We start from the raw sequence: 19,041 nt of genomic DNA, 5'->3' as shown, positions 1-19,041 counted from the left end.
TTGGAAAATCAAAGTTGTTTGTACGCTTTATGATATAATAAGTGGGAAGCAAAATTGCCGAGCTTAGTAACACAAGCTTGTAACCCATGTAGGGGGCAATAAAGTGGTTGGACAATTGGACTTGTTTGAAATCGGTTGGGCTTGAAAGTCCAGTCAATCGTAGTTGGATCTTGGGGTAGGCCATTCTGCTAGGGACATCCCCGTGCGGCGCCAGCTTCGCTAGTAAACCTCGCTTGCTGTTGTATCTCAATCACGGGGAGTCCCTCAGTGGAGGACAAGGATAACTTGAGCTCTTTCTGAGAGATTCCTTGTAATGGAAGTCCAATTGAACATCCACTTTTTGAAAATTTCTAAACTACATACATGTTCATACTACGAGAAAGAGCCGTGCTATTTTTGATGGGGAAGAGCATGGAGATTGAGAGTGAGACGTGGTACACGGAGAGAATGGAGATTTGGGGTGCAAAGCTTCAAAACCAACGAGTGGAGGAATCTCAACCAACCCTTGCTCTGGTTAACGGTCGAAGCGGTGCTGATGGTAATGAGAATAGTTTTGATATATGTGGGTATTAGGTGAGTATGGTAATAAACACAACTAGAATCCCATACCAATTAGTTTCCTCTTAGTTTAGTTTGTTAGTTTCAATTGTCCATTGATGATGGGTGTGATTAATATATACTTAATTTGTATTTGTTCACATTCCTCTGTTTTACTAGTTATGTATAGCGTCATTTGAATTTGTTCACCTTCCCTCTATTTTGAAATTACCCATTTAATCTTATTTGCAATCTCTCAAATTTTACTGCCACGACTTGTGAACATCTCTTAGCAGATTGAGCATGATTTTTGATCTAGAAATTAAGACAAATTATATATATATATATATATATATATATGGAACAAAACGTAGAAGATCCCATTAAAAATCAGGCGTAAGAAAGCATCCCCTATAAATTCAAGTCTTTCTTCTTTGTTAAGAATAAGCTTCCAATTAGTATCTTAGGTTTCATAGATAGATGTCCAGGGCAATGGTAGTTATTGTGGGTTCAGCAATAAACGGGGAAGCACTAAGCGAACGATAAGTTGATGAACAGACAGAATAAAGAAGGAAGAATTTTTAAATGAAAAGGTAATAATTTATTGGTGGGACAGGTTTTTGGAATAGAAGATCCCAATCCATAGATGACATTGATATTATTAATTAATTATGTCGTTTGACATTCAAAAGTTAATGTCTCAAATAAATAGTATCAGTTAATGGTTATTTATTGTTTTGTCAAAGTGCAATTCATTTTATTTTTTATCTGAATTGCATCTCAATGCATAGTGATATAATATGCAATTTTAGGACGAACTTCCTGTATGTTTTTATATAAATTCATTTTTGGCCGTACAATTTAAACATAGTATGTACAGCAATCACTTTTTTTTCTTTTTTTCTTTTTTCGGGGTAATATACACAACAAATCACTTCAGCACTGAGCCAGAGCACATATACATATAAAATCTAATATGCTTTTATAATTCGCCTGGCCATTGCTAGCAGCGAAAACCAAATATTAATTAGCCAATATGAATAACAATATATGTATATATCTGCTGATTACACGCAGGTGTAATATAACAAACAACTAAAAATATAAGAAGTTAACACTCAATATAGCTTTATAATAGGAGTGAACATGGGATATTGTAGACTTTAACAAAATAGAATAAAGCAAAATACATGTTAGTTAGCTCTAATTAACCTGCCAATTACTGGAAAGGAATAAGAATATATTTGACCATAATCTATTCAAAGAATTTACATTTTTAAAAGATTCATATGTATATTATACAAAATTGCAAATTAAAAATAATATAGCATCACATGTAATTGTTTCATTCTACACCCGAAGCTAACGCTAATTAAACGTAGGGTATTGAATCTTGAGATAAGAACGGGTGGGTCAATAACTGTGCAGCCGTCCATCTTTTGGTGGAGTCTTTGAGCAAGCAACAATCCACGAAACTCCGAAACTCCTCTGACACGATCTCCGGCAAACGTGGGACTTCTCCGAAACAAATAGCACACATCAATGCAGGCCAGTCGGGTCTTTGACCAGTCGGCAACAGAGGGAAGTGACCCATATACAGCTCCATCAGTGTTACACCCAGTCTCCATATGTCTCCTGCATACCCATCGTAGCTTCCACTACCATCACCATACTTGTCCGGGTCGAACCGTTCCGGACTCATGTAAGCACGGGTTCCGACAAAAGAGTTGCATGCATCCAATGTGGGACCCATGATCTTACTCACTCTGAAATCTGCGATCTTGACCTCCATCTTGCTATTTACCAGAAGATTGGCCGGCTTGATATCCCTGTGAACGATCTGCTTGGAGTGGAGGTAGTGCAGTCCCTTGGTGACTTGGCGAGCCACGATAGCAATCTTTGATTCGGACATCGTTCCTTGGCTTTTTAGCTGGCTTTCGAGGGAGCCGCAGTCCATGTACTCCATGAGAAACGACACGTCGCCCGAGGGTTTCTCGAAAACAGCGTGGCAGCGAACGACTTAAGGAGAGTCCGTACGACGGAGGATGTCGATCTCTCGTAAGAGATGGCGTTGTACTTCAGGGTTGGAGTCGCCGTGAACGACTTTGAGAGCATAGTCGTTTGAAGTGGCTTTGTGGCAGACTTTGTAGACAGTACCGCTGTTACCATGGCCAAGAACTTGAATCTTTTCGAAATCAATTTCAGAGATGGTAATACTACTCGAAGAAGAAGAAGAAGAGGAGGAGAGCAAGCGGGTAGTGATCACAGTAGTAGTAGCAGCAACAGCAGAAACTGCGGAATGATCGAAACGACTTCGTTTGTCGAAAGCAAGTTCCGGCAAACCGATGGAGAGGTTTAGGTTGATTTTGCGTCGACGTTCACCAAGGAGAGCCATAACGCATGGGGTTTTGGGTTTCTTGATCTTGAAATTAGAATGGGAAATCTAAGGGTATCCTGGATACGTAGCTTGGTTTCTTGAGCAGAAAGAAATTATGAATAGGAAGTAGTAGTAAACAAGCGGAGAGTGAGTTTAATATATAGTAGAATAATGGCATGTGTTTGTGTTTGTATGGATGTGGGCCACCGTCTCACTATCAATTTCACTCATTTACAACAAAGGGTATACTGGTATTTTAATTTTACCTATTCTCGTTCAAATTATATTTCATCTTTTACTATTTTTTTTTTAAATTAAATATAAGTGTTCAATCTTTAGTTAAACTACTAACAAATGGCCAATTCTATTTTTATCTTTTTTGGTTTCCCGCCATAGATGCGTGAAATTAACGTCATATTTTTTTTAAATAAAAAATTTGTATCAATTAATTTAATGAATTTTTCCTATTTAGTATTAGTGATTATTATCAATTTATGTCAAAAATTTGAACCACAAGCATTTAATTATATTACTTTTATATTAAAATTTTTAATTAAATATTAATTACATTTTGCACTTTTAATTTTTTTTCAATTCAGAATGTTAATTTTAATTTCTTGGTATAGGCTTTCAACAAATTTTAAAAATTTTCAATTAAGGAGAGCCATAACACTTGGGGGTTTGGAGTTTATTGAATTGTAAGTAGAAATAGTGAAGTGGAAAGCGAAGTAGAGTGTGCTTGGTTTATATAATTTTTTCTTTTTTTTTTTATGTTTATCGAAGGACACCAACCATTGTCTTTCTTCCAAATGAACAATCCTCTTTGAACTTAATTTTTTAAATGTTTAATTAATTAAACTCCAAATGAATTACTAGGTTTCTTGTATAAAAAGTTAAAGTAACTTGAAAATAACTTCATTTTTTCATGGATAATGGTTAGCTAATTATACTTGTGGACTCTTTTGTTTTTGTCTCTAACTTCAAATTAGATATTTGCACTTTGATCAATTTTGTAAAATTTTCAATTATGCCCTCAATTATAATTTTGGTTAATTGTGTGGCATGGGTAAAAAGATAAAGAAAATATGTATATCTCCTTATGGAATTTCGGTGAAAGACTCAAAATAAAAGTGTGCACAAGTATTTTTAGGCACATCAGGAAAAAAAAAAAAAATTAGGCTTGGGGCAAAGTGGTTTATGATTAAATATCATGGGCATTCTTATCATTTCGTAGATGGAGGTCCATGGTCAATTTCTGGCTCACTCGGAACTTTGGCAACTACCTAGGAGGTGCGATGTGCATACACCAATTTCGAAGAGGTGTAAACTCATCTCAATTTTGGCCTCATATTTCTCCTATATGCTAGGTGCTAAAATCATTAAAAATATACCTATTTATCTATTGACGAAGTGGATTAATTTCAATAATAAAATATTTTTATTTATGCTAATGAGAATATAAATTCAAATCATACGGGAACAGAAAAAATGAATAATTTATATTTAGATAATTTATTCAAAAAAAACCTATTTATCTATCACAAATTGTAGTTATAAAAAAATTGAAAATAAAAATAAAAGATAATATTAAGTTAAAATATTTTTCTTCTAAAAAAAAATCAACTTAAACATTCATTACTATAAACATTAATTATGCAATACCAATATCTAAAACAAAAAATAAAATTGAAGATTTCAATTGAAAATTTTAAAAATGTTTTGATTTACATTAAAATCAAAATTAAAATTGACCCAGTCAATTGAAGAAATAAACAAGAAAATAATAATACACTGTTTAGTTTGAAATAATGTGCAAACTAGAGAATCCAAAACCAGACTGAAAATTACGTTGGTATGCCAAAAGAAAAAAAATAAAAAATTACGTGGATATAAAGCAATGAACTTTTTGAAATTACACGCACCAAAAGACAAAAGGCAATAGGTTTAAATGGTACAGCGAAAGCGCTAACTTCAAAATATAGGAATTAGAAAGCATGATGCTTGAGAAAACGAAAGCAAAAACACCCAACATTCTCTTCAACAACCCCATTGAATTTATTGATCCTGTCATTTTCAGAACACAACCCAAGAATTCTTCTACTTCTTTGCCTCGTATCATAACTCCCTCATCAAATTATTCTGACCCACGTCCTTCATTCTTGAACCTTGACTCTGTAACTTATACAAGGCTGTTCCAATTCTCTACCAAAACTGGGTTTCTGAATCATGGGAAGCTTGCGCATGCCCATATGGTCAAAACTAATCATAGACCCTGTGTGTTCCTGTTAAATAATCTTCTCTATATGTACTGCAAGTGTGATGAATTGGACACTGCTAGGAAACTGCTCGACAGAATGCCTAAACGAAATGTTGTATCGTACAATTCTTTAATTTCTGGTTATACCAAAATGGGTTCGTTTGATAATGTAATGAGCTTGTTTAATGAAGGGAGAGTGGCTGGTTTGAAGCTTGATAAGTTTACTTATGCAGGTGCTCTCAGTGTTTGTGGTCAAACCGGAGAGATTGAAGTGGGTAAGCTGATTCATGGACTAATCGTTGTTGGTGGGTTGGCTTCCCAGATCTTTCTGACCAATGCCCTTATTGATATGTATTCGAAGTGTGGAAACGTTGATCGTGCAAGGCTGTTATTTGAGAATTTTGATCAGTTAGATGGTGTTTCATGGAACTCCATGATTTCTGGTTATGTTCAAAGTGGTGCCATCAAGGAAATGTTGAGTCTACTGGTGAAAATGCATCAAGATGGTTTGAGCTTAACTACTTATACATTAGGAAGTGTCTTAAAAGCATGTTCTGCAAAATTGGATAATTCAGAACCATATGGAAAAATGCTTCATAGCTGCATTGTCAAACTGGGATTCGATTTGGATTTTGTTGTATGCACCGCATTGCTTGATATGTATGCAAAGACTGGTGAGTTAAATGATGCAGTCCAGATTTTCAAGATTGTACCCAATAGAAATGTTGTGATGTATAATGCCATGATTAGTGCACTCCTCCTAGATGAGGCTATTTCCAGTCAACATGCAAATGAAGCCTTCAATCTTTTGAGAAAGATGCAGATGGAAGGGATGAAGCCCTCAAAATTCACATTTGCAAGTATGCTTAAAGCTTGTAATGCTGTTGAAGCTTTTGAATATGGAAAGCAAATACAAGGTCAAATCTGTAAGAATAACCTTCAGGAGGATGAGTTTATTGGGAGTGCACTTATTGATTTGTATTCTTCCTTTGGTTCAATTGAGGATGGGAGGAGATGTTTTAACCTATTACCTAAACTAGACATCGTCTCGTGGACATCAATGATTGTGGGTTATGTTCAAAATGGGAAATTTGAAAGTGCATTCACCCTTTTCTATGAGCTGCTGGCAGCTGGAAGTAAACCAGATGAATTCTTAATATCAAGCATGTTGAGTGCATGTGCTGATTTAGCTGCAGCAAGATCCGGAGAGCAGATTCAGGGGTTTGCAATAAAAAATGGCATTGAGAAATTCACTATGGTTCAAAATTCACAAATATGCATGTATGCGAAATCTGGGGACATAGATTCGGCTAATTTGACCTTCAAACAGATAGAGAGTCCTGATGTTGTCTCCTGGTCTGTGATGATCTGTAGCCATGCACAACATGGATGTGCAAGGCAAGCTTTGGAACTTTTTGAGTCCATGGAAGATTGTGGAATCACTCCTAACCACATTACATTCATCGGAGTTTTGACTGCTTGTAGTCATGGAGGACTTGTGAAAGAAGGATTAAGGTAATGTTATGATGCCTTTTCACCTGTCAACTATGCTGGTTCTTTGTGAATTGTTTTAAATTTTGTAAATCAAGTTTTCAATTCGTAATTTTCTTCGCATTGGGTTTGAATAGAAATTTAGCGCTAATGGCTAAGAAATTGTGGGAAAAACAAATAAACACATAGATAGGTGGCATAATATTAGCTTAATCAAAAGAAGTATATAGTAATCAAAGGTTTTTAACTGCTTGGAAAATTTTATGACTTATGCATCACATCCTGTTACATGCAATATTTGGGTTTTTGTGTTGTACTTATAAACTACAAATATCAAGTTATTATTGTTGATTGATTACAGATACTTGGAAAGGATGAAGAAAGATTATGGAATGACATGCAGTGTAAAGCACTGCACCTGCGTGGTTGACCTGCTAGGTCGTGCTGGTCAATTAGTAGATGCTGAAAATTTTATTTTGACATCAGATTTCAAGGATAATCCTGTTATGTGGAGAGCCTTGTTGAGTGCATGCAGGATTTATAAGGACTCTACAATAGCAAAGCGCATAGCAGACAGAGTAATTGAGCTTGAACCTCATGCAGCTGCATCTTATGTGCTTCTATACAACACCTACACTGATGCTGGAATAGATTTACCTGCCACAGAAATCAGAGAATTGATGAAGGATAGAGGAGTTAAGAAGGAACCTGGTCTAAGTTGGATAGAGGTAGGAAGTAAAGTTCATACGTTTGTGGTTGGTGATAAATCTCATCCAATGAATGAATTAATTTACGCCCGGTTAGAAGCAATGCTTGCTAAGATAAAGACTAATGAAGGGCTTTTTTCCAATACTGAATCTGGACAGAAAGACAACAAATTGGTAAACAACCATAGTGAAAAGCTAGCTGTGACTTTTGGGATAATAAGTTTACCAAAATCCGCACCAGTGAGAGTGATGAAGAACTTAAGAGTCTGCTCTGATTGTCATACAACAATGAAGCTCTTCTCAAAATTGGAAAGGAGAGAAATAATTCTTAGAGATCCTTTTCGTTTCCATCACTTCAAAGAGGGTGATTGTTCTTGTAGGGATTACTGGTAGTAGCATGGAAATATATAAATATAAATATATATATATATATATATATATAGAGGGGGGAGAGAGAGAGAGAGAGTTTGAAGAAACTGAAAATTATTGATCCAATCAGGAAGCTGATGCTGGAGTTACATTTGCTACTTGCCAAGTTCTTGCTTCTATTCGGAACTGAACTTCTAGGAAAGCTCTCAGATTATGAGACTTTTGCTTTCAAGCTGAACATGTATCCATCAGAAAGGAAATGGCCAGATGCTTTCAAGCTTTTGGACTATCTAGCCTAACCCAACCCAAAAAGTTTGTGATCCTTGTTAGATTGGGTCAGGTCAATTGAGCACTTATGAGAAATTCCAGATTTTGTATTAAAAAGAGAGAGAAAAAAAAAAAGTGTGAGAAAATATTCGGAAAAATGATAAACATAAAAAAGAAAATCTAAAAATATACAGTTTAATTAATTTTTTATTTTTTATTTGTAACTTGAACAGCTAAAATAAATTCCTTACATATTTTCATGGAAAACAGAACATTTACATTAGTGTTCTCTTTTGTATATTACACTTTTTTTTTTCTTTTTTTTTTTTTGGCATGTAATTTTGTTTCAAAAAATTAAAAAAAAAACTAAAATTATTAAACGTATATATTATCTTTTTCCTTCATAAATTTCAAACTCCCAAACATAGCCTTGAAAGTTCAATGCTTTTATTATTGAATGTGACCAATATAATATTTAGGATCTTATTCTCATGTCATTTGAGATATTTAACCAAATTATGCTTTCTGTCTGAAATAATTGCTTATCAAAATTAGATTTTTTTTCTTGCAAGTAGGACCTCCAATAATTTAGTCAAACCCTTTACCACCCACACATAGCATAGATCTTCAACTTCTTCTTAAGCATCCCAACTATAATGCCTGGTTTTCACTTCCTTTTCAATGTGATGTAAAATTGAACAAAAATAGACATATAGTTGTATATTTTGTGTTGAAGTGCAAGTAAACCCTTTAGTTTTCTTTTCTTAAAAAGTTTCCTTCTTAGAGTAACTAGAAAAACAAAATAAAGTAGGGCAAGAGTCAATTTCATTGATGGTACGTAACGAAGCCTTCTCCACTAATCTATGATTATGCAGTACTATTTGATCACCAATTTCTTCAACTATGGTCCCTCTTGTCCTATACAAGGAGTTGCTAATTAAATGTGCTACATCACGAAAAATCATACAAATTTTCTTCTAGACCAATCAGGTCACCCTACTTATTGCTTCTCTGTTTAGTGTTTCACTGCAAGAAGAATGAGGGTGTGGAAGAAAAATAATCTCCTCATTGGTCTAATGGATTGGAGAACAACCATTGAATTAATGTTGTCTATGTTTAATACAATCATGAAATTGAAATTTTTTTCTTTTTTATATTGAAGAGTGTCTAGTAATATGATAAAAATTTTCTAGCTCAACTGTAAATTTGACTTTCATAATTTTATTCTTTCCTATTGGATAATATCAAATAATATAATATGAACTATTCAACTCAATTGTAAATTTTACTTTTTAAATCATTGTGTAGATTTATGATTAATCTTTTTTAATACCAAAAAGATTCGAACCATACAAAAAGGATTCTCCAACTAAACTGTGTATTTTACATTTTTGATTTGTGAAAATAGAGTAAACAAAGTTTTTCACCATTCAAAGTTGGTTAGTAGTTATTAGTTAAGAAAGAAAAAGTCAATCAAGGGATTATGATGTATAGGGTTGCCTTGGAGTTGGGGGTGACCTAGTTAGAACTCATCAACTTTAGAAGGTTTCAAAAACGTTTCCTATGTGTGTCTCTTTGTGTAAGAGAGAGAGAGAGAGAGAGAGAGAGAGAGAGAGAGAGAGAACCGCACTAGAAAAGTAAACAAGGTTGGCTTTACAACTAAGGACCTTACCAAACAGCTAATTTGTATCATTATTGAATGTGAGGTAAGGTTGGCAAACTTATAATTTCATGCTTTTAACCCAAAAAAAAAGAAAATAGTGCAACCCTTCTCATATCAATTCCGACCTATTAAAACATGCTTCCCAATTACCTTTTTTTTTTTCACTGACTCGTTTTGGTTTTGCTTTTGTTTATATGATTGGGTTGGTATATTTATAAAACCAGGATTTCCTAGTCCTACCTATATATCATTTGGATCATCCATTCACACACTAAAATGATCCTGAATTGGACCATAAACATGCTTAATTCTACAACCTCTAAGCTTGAAGTTGACGTTTTGTTTCTTCTAACATAAATATAATATATTTCAATAGCCATTTTCAAAATCTATATATAAATCTCTTATTAAATCAATTTGATATTATTATGCTACTAATCTATTAAATCAACCTTGTAAATTTAATTTTAAAAGATAAACTGAGTTCAATTAAACAAATATATATATATATATATATATAATCAAAATCAACAGTAAAAGACCTTAATTTAATATTATATCAAAAAGACTAATAACAATATAATATTAAACTTGCAATTCGATGAGCAAGATTTGTCAATTTTTTATTTTTTTTATTTTTTGATTAAGGTTTGTCAATTAATTACTAGTGTTTGTTAGCTGGTCCTACGTCAATTTGTACATTTTTTAGATGATTGAAACAGCCTGACTCTAACGATTATGAAGCTTTTAAAAATATACCCAATATTACTTGTTATGTATGATCTAAGAATATGCAAGTCGCATTAGAATTATAATAAGATTTTTTAGGAATATATAGGGAAATTGTAGCAATAATTAGATTGATATATTCTTTCTACTGTATGATTTGTTATGTGACAGCTAACACAGTAAGTCCAAAAAAGAATAATTCATTTATAATATCTTTGTGAGGCAGATACTAGTCCTAAAATCTTAATTGGATGCTTCTGAAGAACTGCTAAATGAACAGTAATTAAAAAAAATAAGAGCGAAAATGAAAAAAAAAATCTAATTAAAATCAAATAATCCTTCAATATAAAGTTCAGATTTAGTTATCAGAAAATAATCTTCTAATTTGGTTGAAAAATAAAATGATTTCATTTTGCAATTCCCAATTTTTTTTTCTTTTTCGAATTAAGATTCATTTAAAGTATTTTTTTTCTATGCTATAAATATTTTAATATATATATATATATGACAATTACTTTTGTTTTTTGGCACTTGATTATTTAATTAATTACCAACAGGAAAATTTATTGCCAACAAACTCTTATATTTATATTACAAGCTCAGGTAAAAAGTTCAGATCTGTAAGGATCTTTATCTTGGTATCCCAAAAAATAAAAATAAAAAAATCTTCCTCCATATATTTTAAATAATTTTTTTTATATTAAATATGATACAAATTTGATTATTGCCACCAACGCCCACAAACAATTAATAAATCCAATATTATTTGCTTTTGCTTGTGCTTTGGCTGGCAGAATCAAAAAGGTATAGAACCAAATCCCATATTTTCCCTTTTTTGGGTATTAATATATTAATACAGGTAGATATACAGTCTTAATCAGTATTTAATCTTCTCTTAAGCCAGCTACAAAAATAATTAATAATTTTTTAAAAATAATATTTTTAAATAATTTGGAGAAAGAAAAAAAAAAAAAAAGTAAAAACTTTATAGGTTGCAAATATTACAATAATATCCCATTGCACGTGAGAGTGAGAGGACTTGTCTAAGACATGGGTCCCACCCACGACGACAATGCCGATTTGAAACCCGACTCTAAACGGTCGGATCAGTCGGTGGATGCCGCAAAGCATGTGAACCAATCGGACGGCCCACAAAAATGCTGGCACATATTATATATTTTGTGGACCTATTCAATTCAAACAAAAATTAAAAAATAAATAAATAAATAAAAGGTCTACTTGTTTCCATTAATTTGGATTGTCCTCTATGAATTTTTTTTTTTTTTGGTTAAAATTGATCCCACTATTATTTTTTCTTTTATATGTCAATTTTTTTTTCAGTTTCTTTCAAGTTAAATTTAAAAAAAAAATCATTTATAACTGAAATAAATAGTATTATAGTTATATTTAGAATTTTTTTGACTTACTTTTAGTTAGATTTTTTTTTTTTTGAGGGAGATAAATTTTAATAAGATTGAAAGAGGACTAATTTTAATAAATATATCTGAAATTGTGGGGAACATTATAAATTAAAGTTCTTCAAATTGTTATTTGTTGTTAATTTTTTTTTTTGGGTCAAATATGTGTTATTAATATTTGAGAAAATGGACTAAGTAACTTCCAAAAAAAAAAAACTTTCAAAAAAATTAAATATATATTGTATACATATGTTTTTTATTAGAAAGAAAAACTGATAATTAAAGATTAAAAGAGAACATGGTCATTTAATTTTCATCAATTTTATTTCAAAACCTAAAGCTTTTATTTAGACATTAACACTCTTCTTGCTTTAATCCATCTTAAATTAGGCTTTAGTTACTTGTATTATTAAAGTTCTAAAGACGTAGAAATACTGAATTTTTGCCACTTACGAGTGTGAAAAAACACAAAAAAAAAAATAAAAAAAAGTGTAAAAAAATTGCCCAATTTGTAAAATTTTATGTTTGATTGGCAAATAGAACAAACTTTAAGAAGTATGTGTTGAACTTTTTGTCCTTGTTTGCCCTATGTTGTTACATAAGCTAATTGTATGATGTACCAAACAAGGTTAGAAAACAGTGCAAAATAGACATAAAATATAGTAGTTTAATAGAAATAATTTAGCTGCATTAGTCTTTTACAGATAAACCAAATAGCAATTATCATTAATAATAATTTTCAAATCCTGAATTAAAGGTCTAATGTTAAATTCGCCATCTTCAATTCATCCAAAAAAAAAAAAAAAAAAAGTCAACATATGCATTATAATTTTAAAAGTAGTTTTTTTTTTTTTAAGAAAAAAAAAAAAAGCATGTTGTCTTTATATTCAATAATTACCACCTTACCATAATGCAAGTGTATAAAACTATAACCTAATTATGCGATGTATTTATGTCAGCTGCCTATTTGAAATTGACATTTTGTCACCAAACTTTGAGCTTTTCCCTTTAATTAACAACTTAGGGTTTAGACATTGATGTTGGCAATTGAACCACCAAAGTGGCCATCTTTGTTAGATGGGATTTACAATGAAAGTGTTTTGTCATTTCATTTTTTCCTTCTACCATATTATACACACTTTTCAATGCATACATATATATATATATATATATATATATATATGTGTGAATATATGTATGTAAAACAAGGCTATTTAGTCTGGTCTATATATGTATATATTTTTTTTGTCAACAGTCTATATATATTTATTTGTTTTTCAAAAAAAAGGTTGATACATATATAACTTTTGAAATAATTTGAAAAGCAGTTAACAAACTTTGTATATTATATAGATCGGAGATTTAAGGATATAAACTGGATTTATACTGAGATGAAACGACAATTTTATTATTGAATTGTCTCAAAGAACAAATAAAATGCTTTAAACTTCAAAAAATGGGAAAAGATAATAATAATAATCATAATAATAATATTATTAATATAATGAAAAAAAAATGGTGCAAAATGGCAATGCTATCCCTTTCAAGACCCAATATAACACAACAAGAATGGTTGACTATTAACTTAACTAGATAAATCTATCTCTTCCTTGTACAATCTTCATAGTATTTTATAAAATTAAGTTAAGGGTTAATCTTCTTAAAAAAGAAGTTAAAAGGTTAATTGTGTAGCCTTAAAATTTATAAATTTGTTTCAATAAAAAAAAAATTAGAATTTTATTCAATAATTCGTCTCTTACTTGTCACAATAATTTATTTCAATAAATTTAGAATTCTTAATTTAGAAATTAAAAATTTTATGTCAATAACGAGTCAAATCTATCTCTACCTTGTCACAATCTTCATGGAATTTATAAAATTAAGTAAGGGCTAAATTTCTTAAAAATGAAGTTAAAAGGTTAATTGTTTAGCTTGAAAATTTAATTTATTTCAATAAAAAAAATTAGAATTTTATTTCAATAATTTACGTCTCACTTAAAAAAACGTGTCTTTGGAAGAACCAAAAAAAGATTTCGTTTTTCACCTGGATAATTAGAGACAGAAAAGGAGGAGAGAGAGAGAGAAAGAGTGAGAAAAGGAGGAAGATAAGGCAAAAAGAGAGAGAGACTAATTCAGGAATATATATATATATATATATTTTAATTGGTGTCAGAGTGGTATGCTGGGAAATTTTTTTTGCTACAGTTGTGATGCTGGAAATTGGTAAAAGGTACAATATTCCTTCTTTTTTATTTTTTATTTATTTATTTATTTTTTTTACTTTATCTTTAAAAAAAGTTGAAGGCATAATATTCATTTTGCCATATCTTATATTGTTTTAGTGTAATAGACGTGGAAGATGTAGATATTTGCCCCTTTCATTTTCTACCACTACTTTTACAATGAATACTATTTTCAACAAATTTTGAATACTGATTAATTTGGCAAACTTCTAATGACTTGACCTACAATGTCATGTATCTATTGCAAAATTCTGTTAGAAGAAATAAATAAATAAATAAAAACAATTTTTTTCTTCAAAAAATGTTTGTTTTACCACTTTTATTGTTCCAATTTCTTATACACTAGAACATTTAGAACATCTTATAGAGATATAAATTATTAAAATAGTCATGATATATAAGTAATATAAATAATATTTTTTAAGCCAATTGTTGGTGGTTAGCCTCTCTAGCGACATTCTTAAAATCGTTTTTTAAGCCACCTCATATCCCCTTAGAATAAAATACAAAATGTATAGTAATTTTTTTTTAATCTTGATTTTAAAATAAAGCTTCACTATTAGATATTCCTTTTTTATTTTTGTGAAATTAGTTCCATTGTAAAAGATGTTATTTTTTCCTCAAAATGAAAAACAAAACCATGCAAAAAAAATTCATAAATTTCCCAATCGAACCAGAAAGTAATAAACCAAAGTTTTCAATTTAATAGTGAAAAAAGAAAGAGAGAGAGAGAGAGAGAGAGAGAGAGAGAGAGAGAGAACATTTTCATCTAGATGTTGCTTGTTTTCCCTCCTCTTGGATAAAAATTCCTAAACACCACAAAATTAAAAGCAAGAAGAAAGTAAAAAAGGAAGAAAACAGGACAATTCAGTGTTATCCTAACGGTACTTTCATCTGCAAAAACATTATTTAATTAAGACAAAAAGAAAACAAAATAAAATTATTCACCAAAATTTCTTTGAAAAAAAAAAAACGAAAAAGACAAAAGAAAAACATTTTTATTTACATATTGTTCAAAATAAAAACATGTTGTTTAAAAATAAAAATAAAAAGGGGGGGGAAACACTTCCATTTACATATTGTTTGTTTTCCCTCCTCCAAATGTAAAAATAAAAAAACAGAAAAATAGAAAACAAGACAAATTCAGTATAACCGTTACCGTAGTCTCATCTGCAAAAACATTTTTTAATTAAGACAAAAAGAAAACAAAATAAAAATTATCCACCAATTTTATTTTTACAAAAAAAAAAAAAAAAAGAAAAAGAAAAAGAAAAAGACAAAAGAAAAGCAAAAAGAGAAAACCAGTTGACTACTCAGTTCTCTCATTCTTCACTGTATACAGCTAGGGTTTTTTCCTTTATAGTATTCTCTCTGTTTACCTCACAGTCTGGACTTTTTCTTTCTCTCTCTCTCTCTCTCTCTCTAAAAACCAAGAAGAGAGAGAAAAAACCAAATGCAGGTTCTTTAGCTGTCTCTACTACTCTCCATGACCTTATCTTTTGCCATTAACCCAAAGACCCAGCCATGGCTGAGCTTTGAAAAAAGCTTCAAAATTTAACATCATTTCTCTTTGCACTGTTTTCTTCTTCTAAAAAAAGCCAAAACCCATTTCGGTTTTGACCCAAAACATGGAGACCCAAATGCTTCAAATGGTGTTTCTTCTTCTGGTTGTTCTTCTTCCAGGAGCTAAACCAGATCTGGGTTCCGACCGAGCAGCTCTTCTGGCTCTGCGCAAAGCCGTTGGTGGTCGAACCCTCCTGTGGAATGCGACCCAGATAAGCCCTTGCTTGTGGGCCGGTGTCAAATGCGAGAACAACCGGGTCACCGTGCTTCGTCTTCCCGGAGTAGCCTTGTCGGGAAAAATTCCGACCGGCATTTTCGGAAATCTGACCGGATTGCGAACTCTCAGTCTTCGTCTCAATGCTCTCACCGGTCCTCTGCCTTCAGATCTCGTTTCCTGTACGGCTCTCCGGAATCTCTACTTGCAGGGAAACCTGTTTTCCGGCGAAATCCCGGAAATTCTGTTCAGCCTTCACGACCTCGTTCGCCTGAACTTGGCGTCCAACAATTTCTCCGGCGAGATCTCGGAGAGTTTCAACAACCTGACAAGGTTGAGAACTCTGTACCTGGAAAACAACAAGCTTTCCGGGTCGATTCCGGCTTTGAAGCTCACCAATCTCGATCAATTCAATGTCTCGCACAATCTGTTAAACGGGTCCATTCCTGCTAAGTTACAGACATTCTCTTCGAGTTCGTTTCTGGGTAATTCTCTGTGTGGTCGTCCACTTGATCTTCTTTGCCCCGATGATAGTGGGAATGCAGCTAAGCCCCCGGAAGAAGGGGAAATTAACATCAATAACAACGGTGGTCACAAGAAAAAATTGTCTGGCGGTGCCATTGCCGGGATTGTGATTGGATCCGTATTAGCTTTCATTCTGATCCTTGTGATTTTCATTGTTTTGTGCCGGAAGAAGAGCAATCAGAAAACAAGAGCTGTAGACATTGCGACGGTGAAGCATCATCCGGAGGTAGATATTCCTGGCGACAAACCGGCACCGGAGGCGGAACATGGTGGTGGTGGTGGTTACAGCAACGGGTATTCGGTGGCGGCGGCGGCTGCAGCGGCAATGGTGGGCAACGGGAAGAGTGAAGCCAGTAATGGTGGTAGTGCTGCTGGTGCCGGTGCTAAAAAATTGGTGTTTTTTGGTAATGCTGGGGCGAGAGGGTTTGATTTGGAGGATTTGTTGAGAGCTTCTGCGGAGGTTTTGGGGAAAGGAACGTTTGGAACTGCTTACAAGGCAGTTTTGGAGGCTGGGACTGTGGTGGCTGTGAAAAGGCTCAAGGATGTGACCATTTCTGATAAGGAATTCAAGGAGAAGATTGAAGTTGTGGGAGCAATGGATCATGAAAATTTGGTCCCCCTCAGGGCTTACTATTATAGCAGAGATGAAAAGCTTCTTGTCTATGATTACATGCCTATGGGAAGCTTATCTGCACTTTTGCATGGTGAGTGTATCTCCTGTTTCTATTGCTTTCCCTTTATTGATCAATAACTTGCTCTGCCTTTTTCTGATCTGTTTTTCTCACTTTTATGATTCTCAACTTTCAATTTTAAGTGACGATAGAAAATCATTATTTTGTTTTTTCTTTGCTTCGTTTTTTCCTTGGGGATGATGGCTTTGATTTATTTATTTATTTATTTTTGGCTTTATTTTCCTCCTTATAATCTTGCTTTAATGTTTTTAAATATGCCATCTTGGTTGGTTTGTATGTATAATTGCTTTTTGATCTTCAATTTGTTTTTGAGGATTTGCTCTGCTTTAGGTTGTGTCTTCATAACTTGTATTGTTTCATGTTTTTAGGAGTTGGGTAGTGTTGAAAGAGAAGAACTTGATCTGTGGATTTTATCATCATTTACTGCTGGAGAGATTCAATTTGTTTATGAATAATTATCAGCATTTCTTCTAATTTGAGTTTCCTTGTATAGCGATACAATACTTTTAGCAAACCAATTGTCATTGTTACATTTAATTTTCACATTTTGAGCAAACTAAGAGAAACTATGTATAGAATTACAAAGTCTCATGTATATCTGTATTTACTATCATCATGGTCTTTCTATCTTTCTTTCAGGAAACAAAGGAGCAGGTAGGACTCCATTGAATTGGGACATGAGGTCTGCCATTGCTCTTGGAGCTGCTCGTGGCTTGGATTATCTGCACTCTCAGGGCCCCAATATCTCCCATGGAAACATCAAGTCGTCTAACATTCTCCTCACCAAATCCTATGATGCCCGGGTCTCTGATTTTGGTCTAGCACACCTTGTTGGGCCCTCCTCAACTCCCAACCGAGTTGCTGGCTACCGAGCACCAGAGGTGACCGATCCTCGCAAGGTGTCGCAGAAGGCCGATGTCTATAGCTTTGGCATATTGCTCTTGGAACTTTTGACTGGGAAGCCCCCGACTCATGCTCTCTTGAATGAGGAAGGGGTTGACCTTCCAAGATGGGTGCAGTCCATTGTTAAAGAGGAATGGACTTCTGAGGTTTTCGATCTCGAGCTCCTCAGATACCAGAATGTTGAGGAAGAGATGGTTCAACTTTTGCAGCTTGCAATAGATTGTGCAGCTCAATATCCTGATAAGCGCCCTTCAATGCCGGAAGTGACAAGGCGCATTGAGGAGCTACGTCGATCTAGCATTAGAGAATATCACGACCCCCAGCCGGATATTTCCAACGATGCAGATGATATTTCTTCCCGGTTGAGTTGAGTCAGAGACCAGCCACACCAATCTTCAAGCCAGGGCTTTGTAGAATGACCATCTTTGTTTTTATCATATGCTCATACTTTTTGTGTGGAAAAAAAAAAAAAAAAAAAATCTGGTGGTGTTATTGTATGTTTAAAATCCAGGTCTAAAATTCTCTTTCGTTTAGGAGCCAACTTTCATTTTTTTCCCCTCTCAAATTCCCCATTGTACTGTTTTTTCTTTTAAAATTTTTCTTTCTTTTTAATTTTTTAATGAATACATTGTGGGGGTGGATATCCGTTTCATTTGTTATTGTTGGGTAGATGACTTTGGTGGTTGCTGTAATTATTACATTTGCCTTTTGCTTTTGCTTTGGTCTCACCTTTTTATCAGATGAAATTGAGATGTTTTTTAGTTGCTTTTTATGGGTTGGTTGTACTATCTTTTCAGATGAATCAGGCCCTCTCCCAACCCCACATGCACACATTTTCATTGGCTTATGTTATAATTCTCAACCAACCTTGTTGTCCTTTCTGAATATTTATGACTCTAAGGAAAAACACAAATTGTAAACTTCTAACTTCTAAACTATATGAAGACTTTGGTCTTTAACCAATGCGGGATATCAATTCTCTCATTCCAAAAGCCCCAAATGGATAAATAAAGAACATCAAAAATTTTCAAAATTGAGCAGGTTATTTTTGCAAAAAGACTGGGACAGCACTTGCAAAATGCTTTT

The 19,041-nt window shown here is 33.0% G+C and overlaps 3 protein-coding genes across 3 annotated transcripts; 2 read left to right on the top strand and 1 right to left on the bottom strand.

The window, feature by feature from the left end:
* Positions 1–1,909: 1,909 nt before the first annotated feature.
* LOC107419332 (mitogen-activated protein kinase kinase 9) lies at positions 1,910–2,932 on the bottom strand. The gene is given in 1 exon segment (XM_016028092.3): positions 1,910–2,932. A coding segment is annotated over 1 exon segment (1,023 nt).
* Positions 2,933–4,827: 1,895 nt separating this feature from the next.
* Positions 4,828–8,293, top strand: LOC125422785 (pentatricopeptide repeat-containing protein At3g13880). The gene is made up of 2 exons (XM_048474953.2): positions 4,828–6,686; positions 7,024–8,293. The coding sequence occupies exons 1-2, from the start codon at positions 4,909–4,911 to the stop codon at positions 7,760–7,762; spliced, it is 2,517 nt and encodes an 838-aa protein (XP_048330910.2). The 5' UTR covers positions 4,828–4,908; the 3' UTR covers positions 7,763–8,293.
* A 7,113-nt stretch (positions 8,294–15,406) lies between these two features.
* Positions 15,407–18,727, top strand: LOC107419372 (probable inactive receptor kinase At1g48480). Its single transcript, XM_016028142.4, has 2 exons — positions 15,407–17,064; positions 17,692–18,727. Exons 1-2 carry the CDS (start codon positions 15,687–15,689, stop codon positions 18,324–18,326), a joined length of 2,013 nt encoding a protein of 670 aa, XP_015883628.3. The 5' UTR covers positions 15,407–15,686; the 3' UTR covers positions 18,327–18,727.
* Positions 18,728–19,041: the final 314 nt, after the last annotated feature.

The sequence above is a fragment of the Ziziphus jujuba genome, chromosome 2 (assembly GCF_031755915.1).
Source record: "Ziziphus jujuba cultivar Dongzao chromosome 2, ASM3175591v1".
NCBI lineage: Eukaryota > Viridiplantae > Streptophyta > Magnoliopsida > Rosales > Rhamnaceae > Ziziphus > Ziziphus jujuba.
Note: the sequence above shows the minus strand (reverse complement) of the source record. Positions and strands in the feature narration are given on the sequence as shown.

Coding starts and splice junctions, on each gene's coding strand:
- LOC125422785 (XM_048474953.2), top strand. CDS start 4,909: ATGATGCTTGAGAAAACGAAAGCAAAAACACCCAACATTCTCTTCAAC. Junction 6,687..7,023: donor CTTGTGAAAGAAGGATTAAG/GTAATGTTATGA, acceptor GATTGATTACAG/ATACTTGGAAAGGATGAAGA.
- LOC107419372 (XM_016028142.4), top strand. CDS start 15,687: ATGGAGACCCAAATGCTTCAAATGGTGTTTCTTCTTCTGGTTGTTCTT. Junction 17,065..17,691: donor CTTATCTGCACTTTTGCATG/GTGAGTGTATCT, acceptor TCTTTCTTTCAG/GAAACAAAGGAGCAGGTAGG.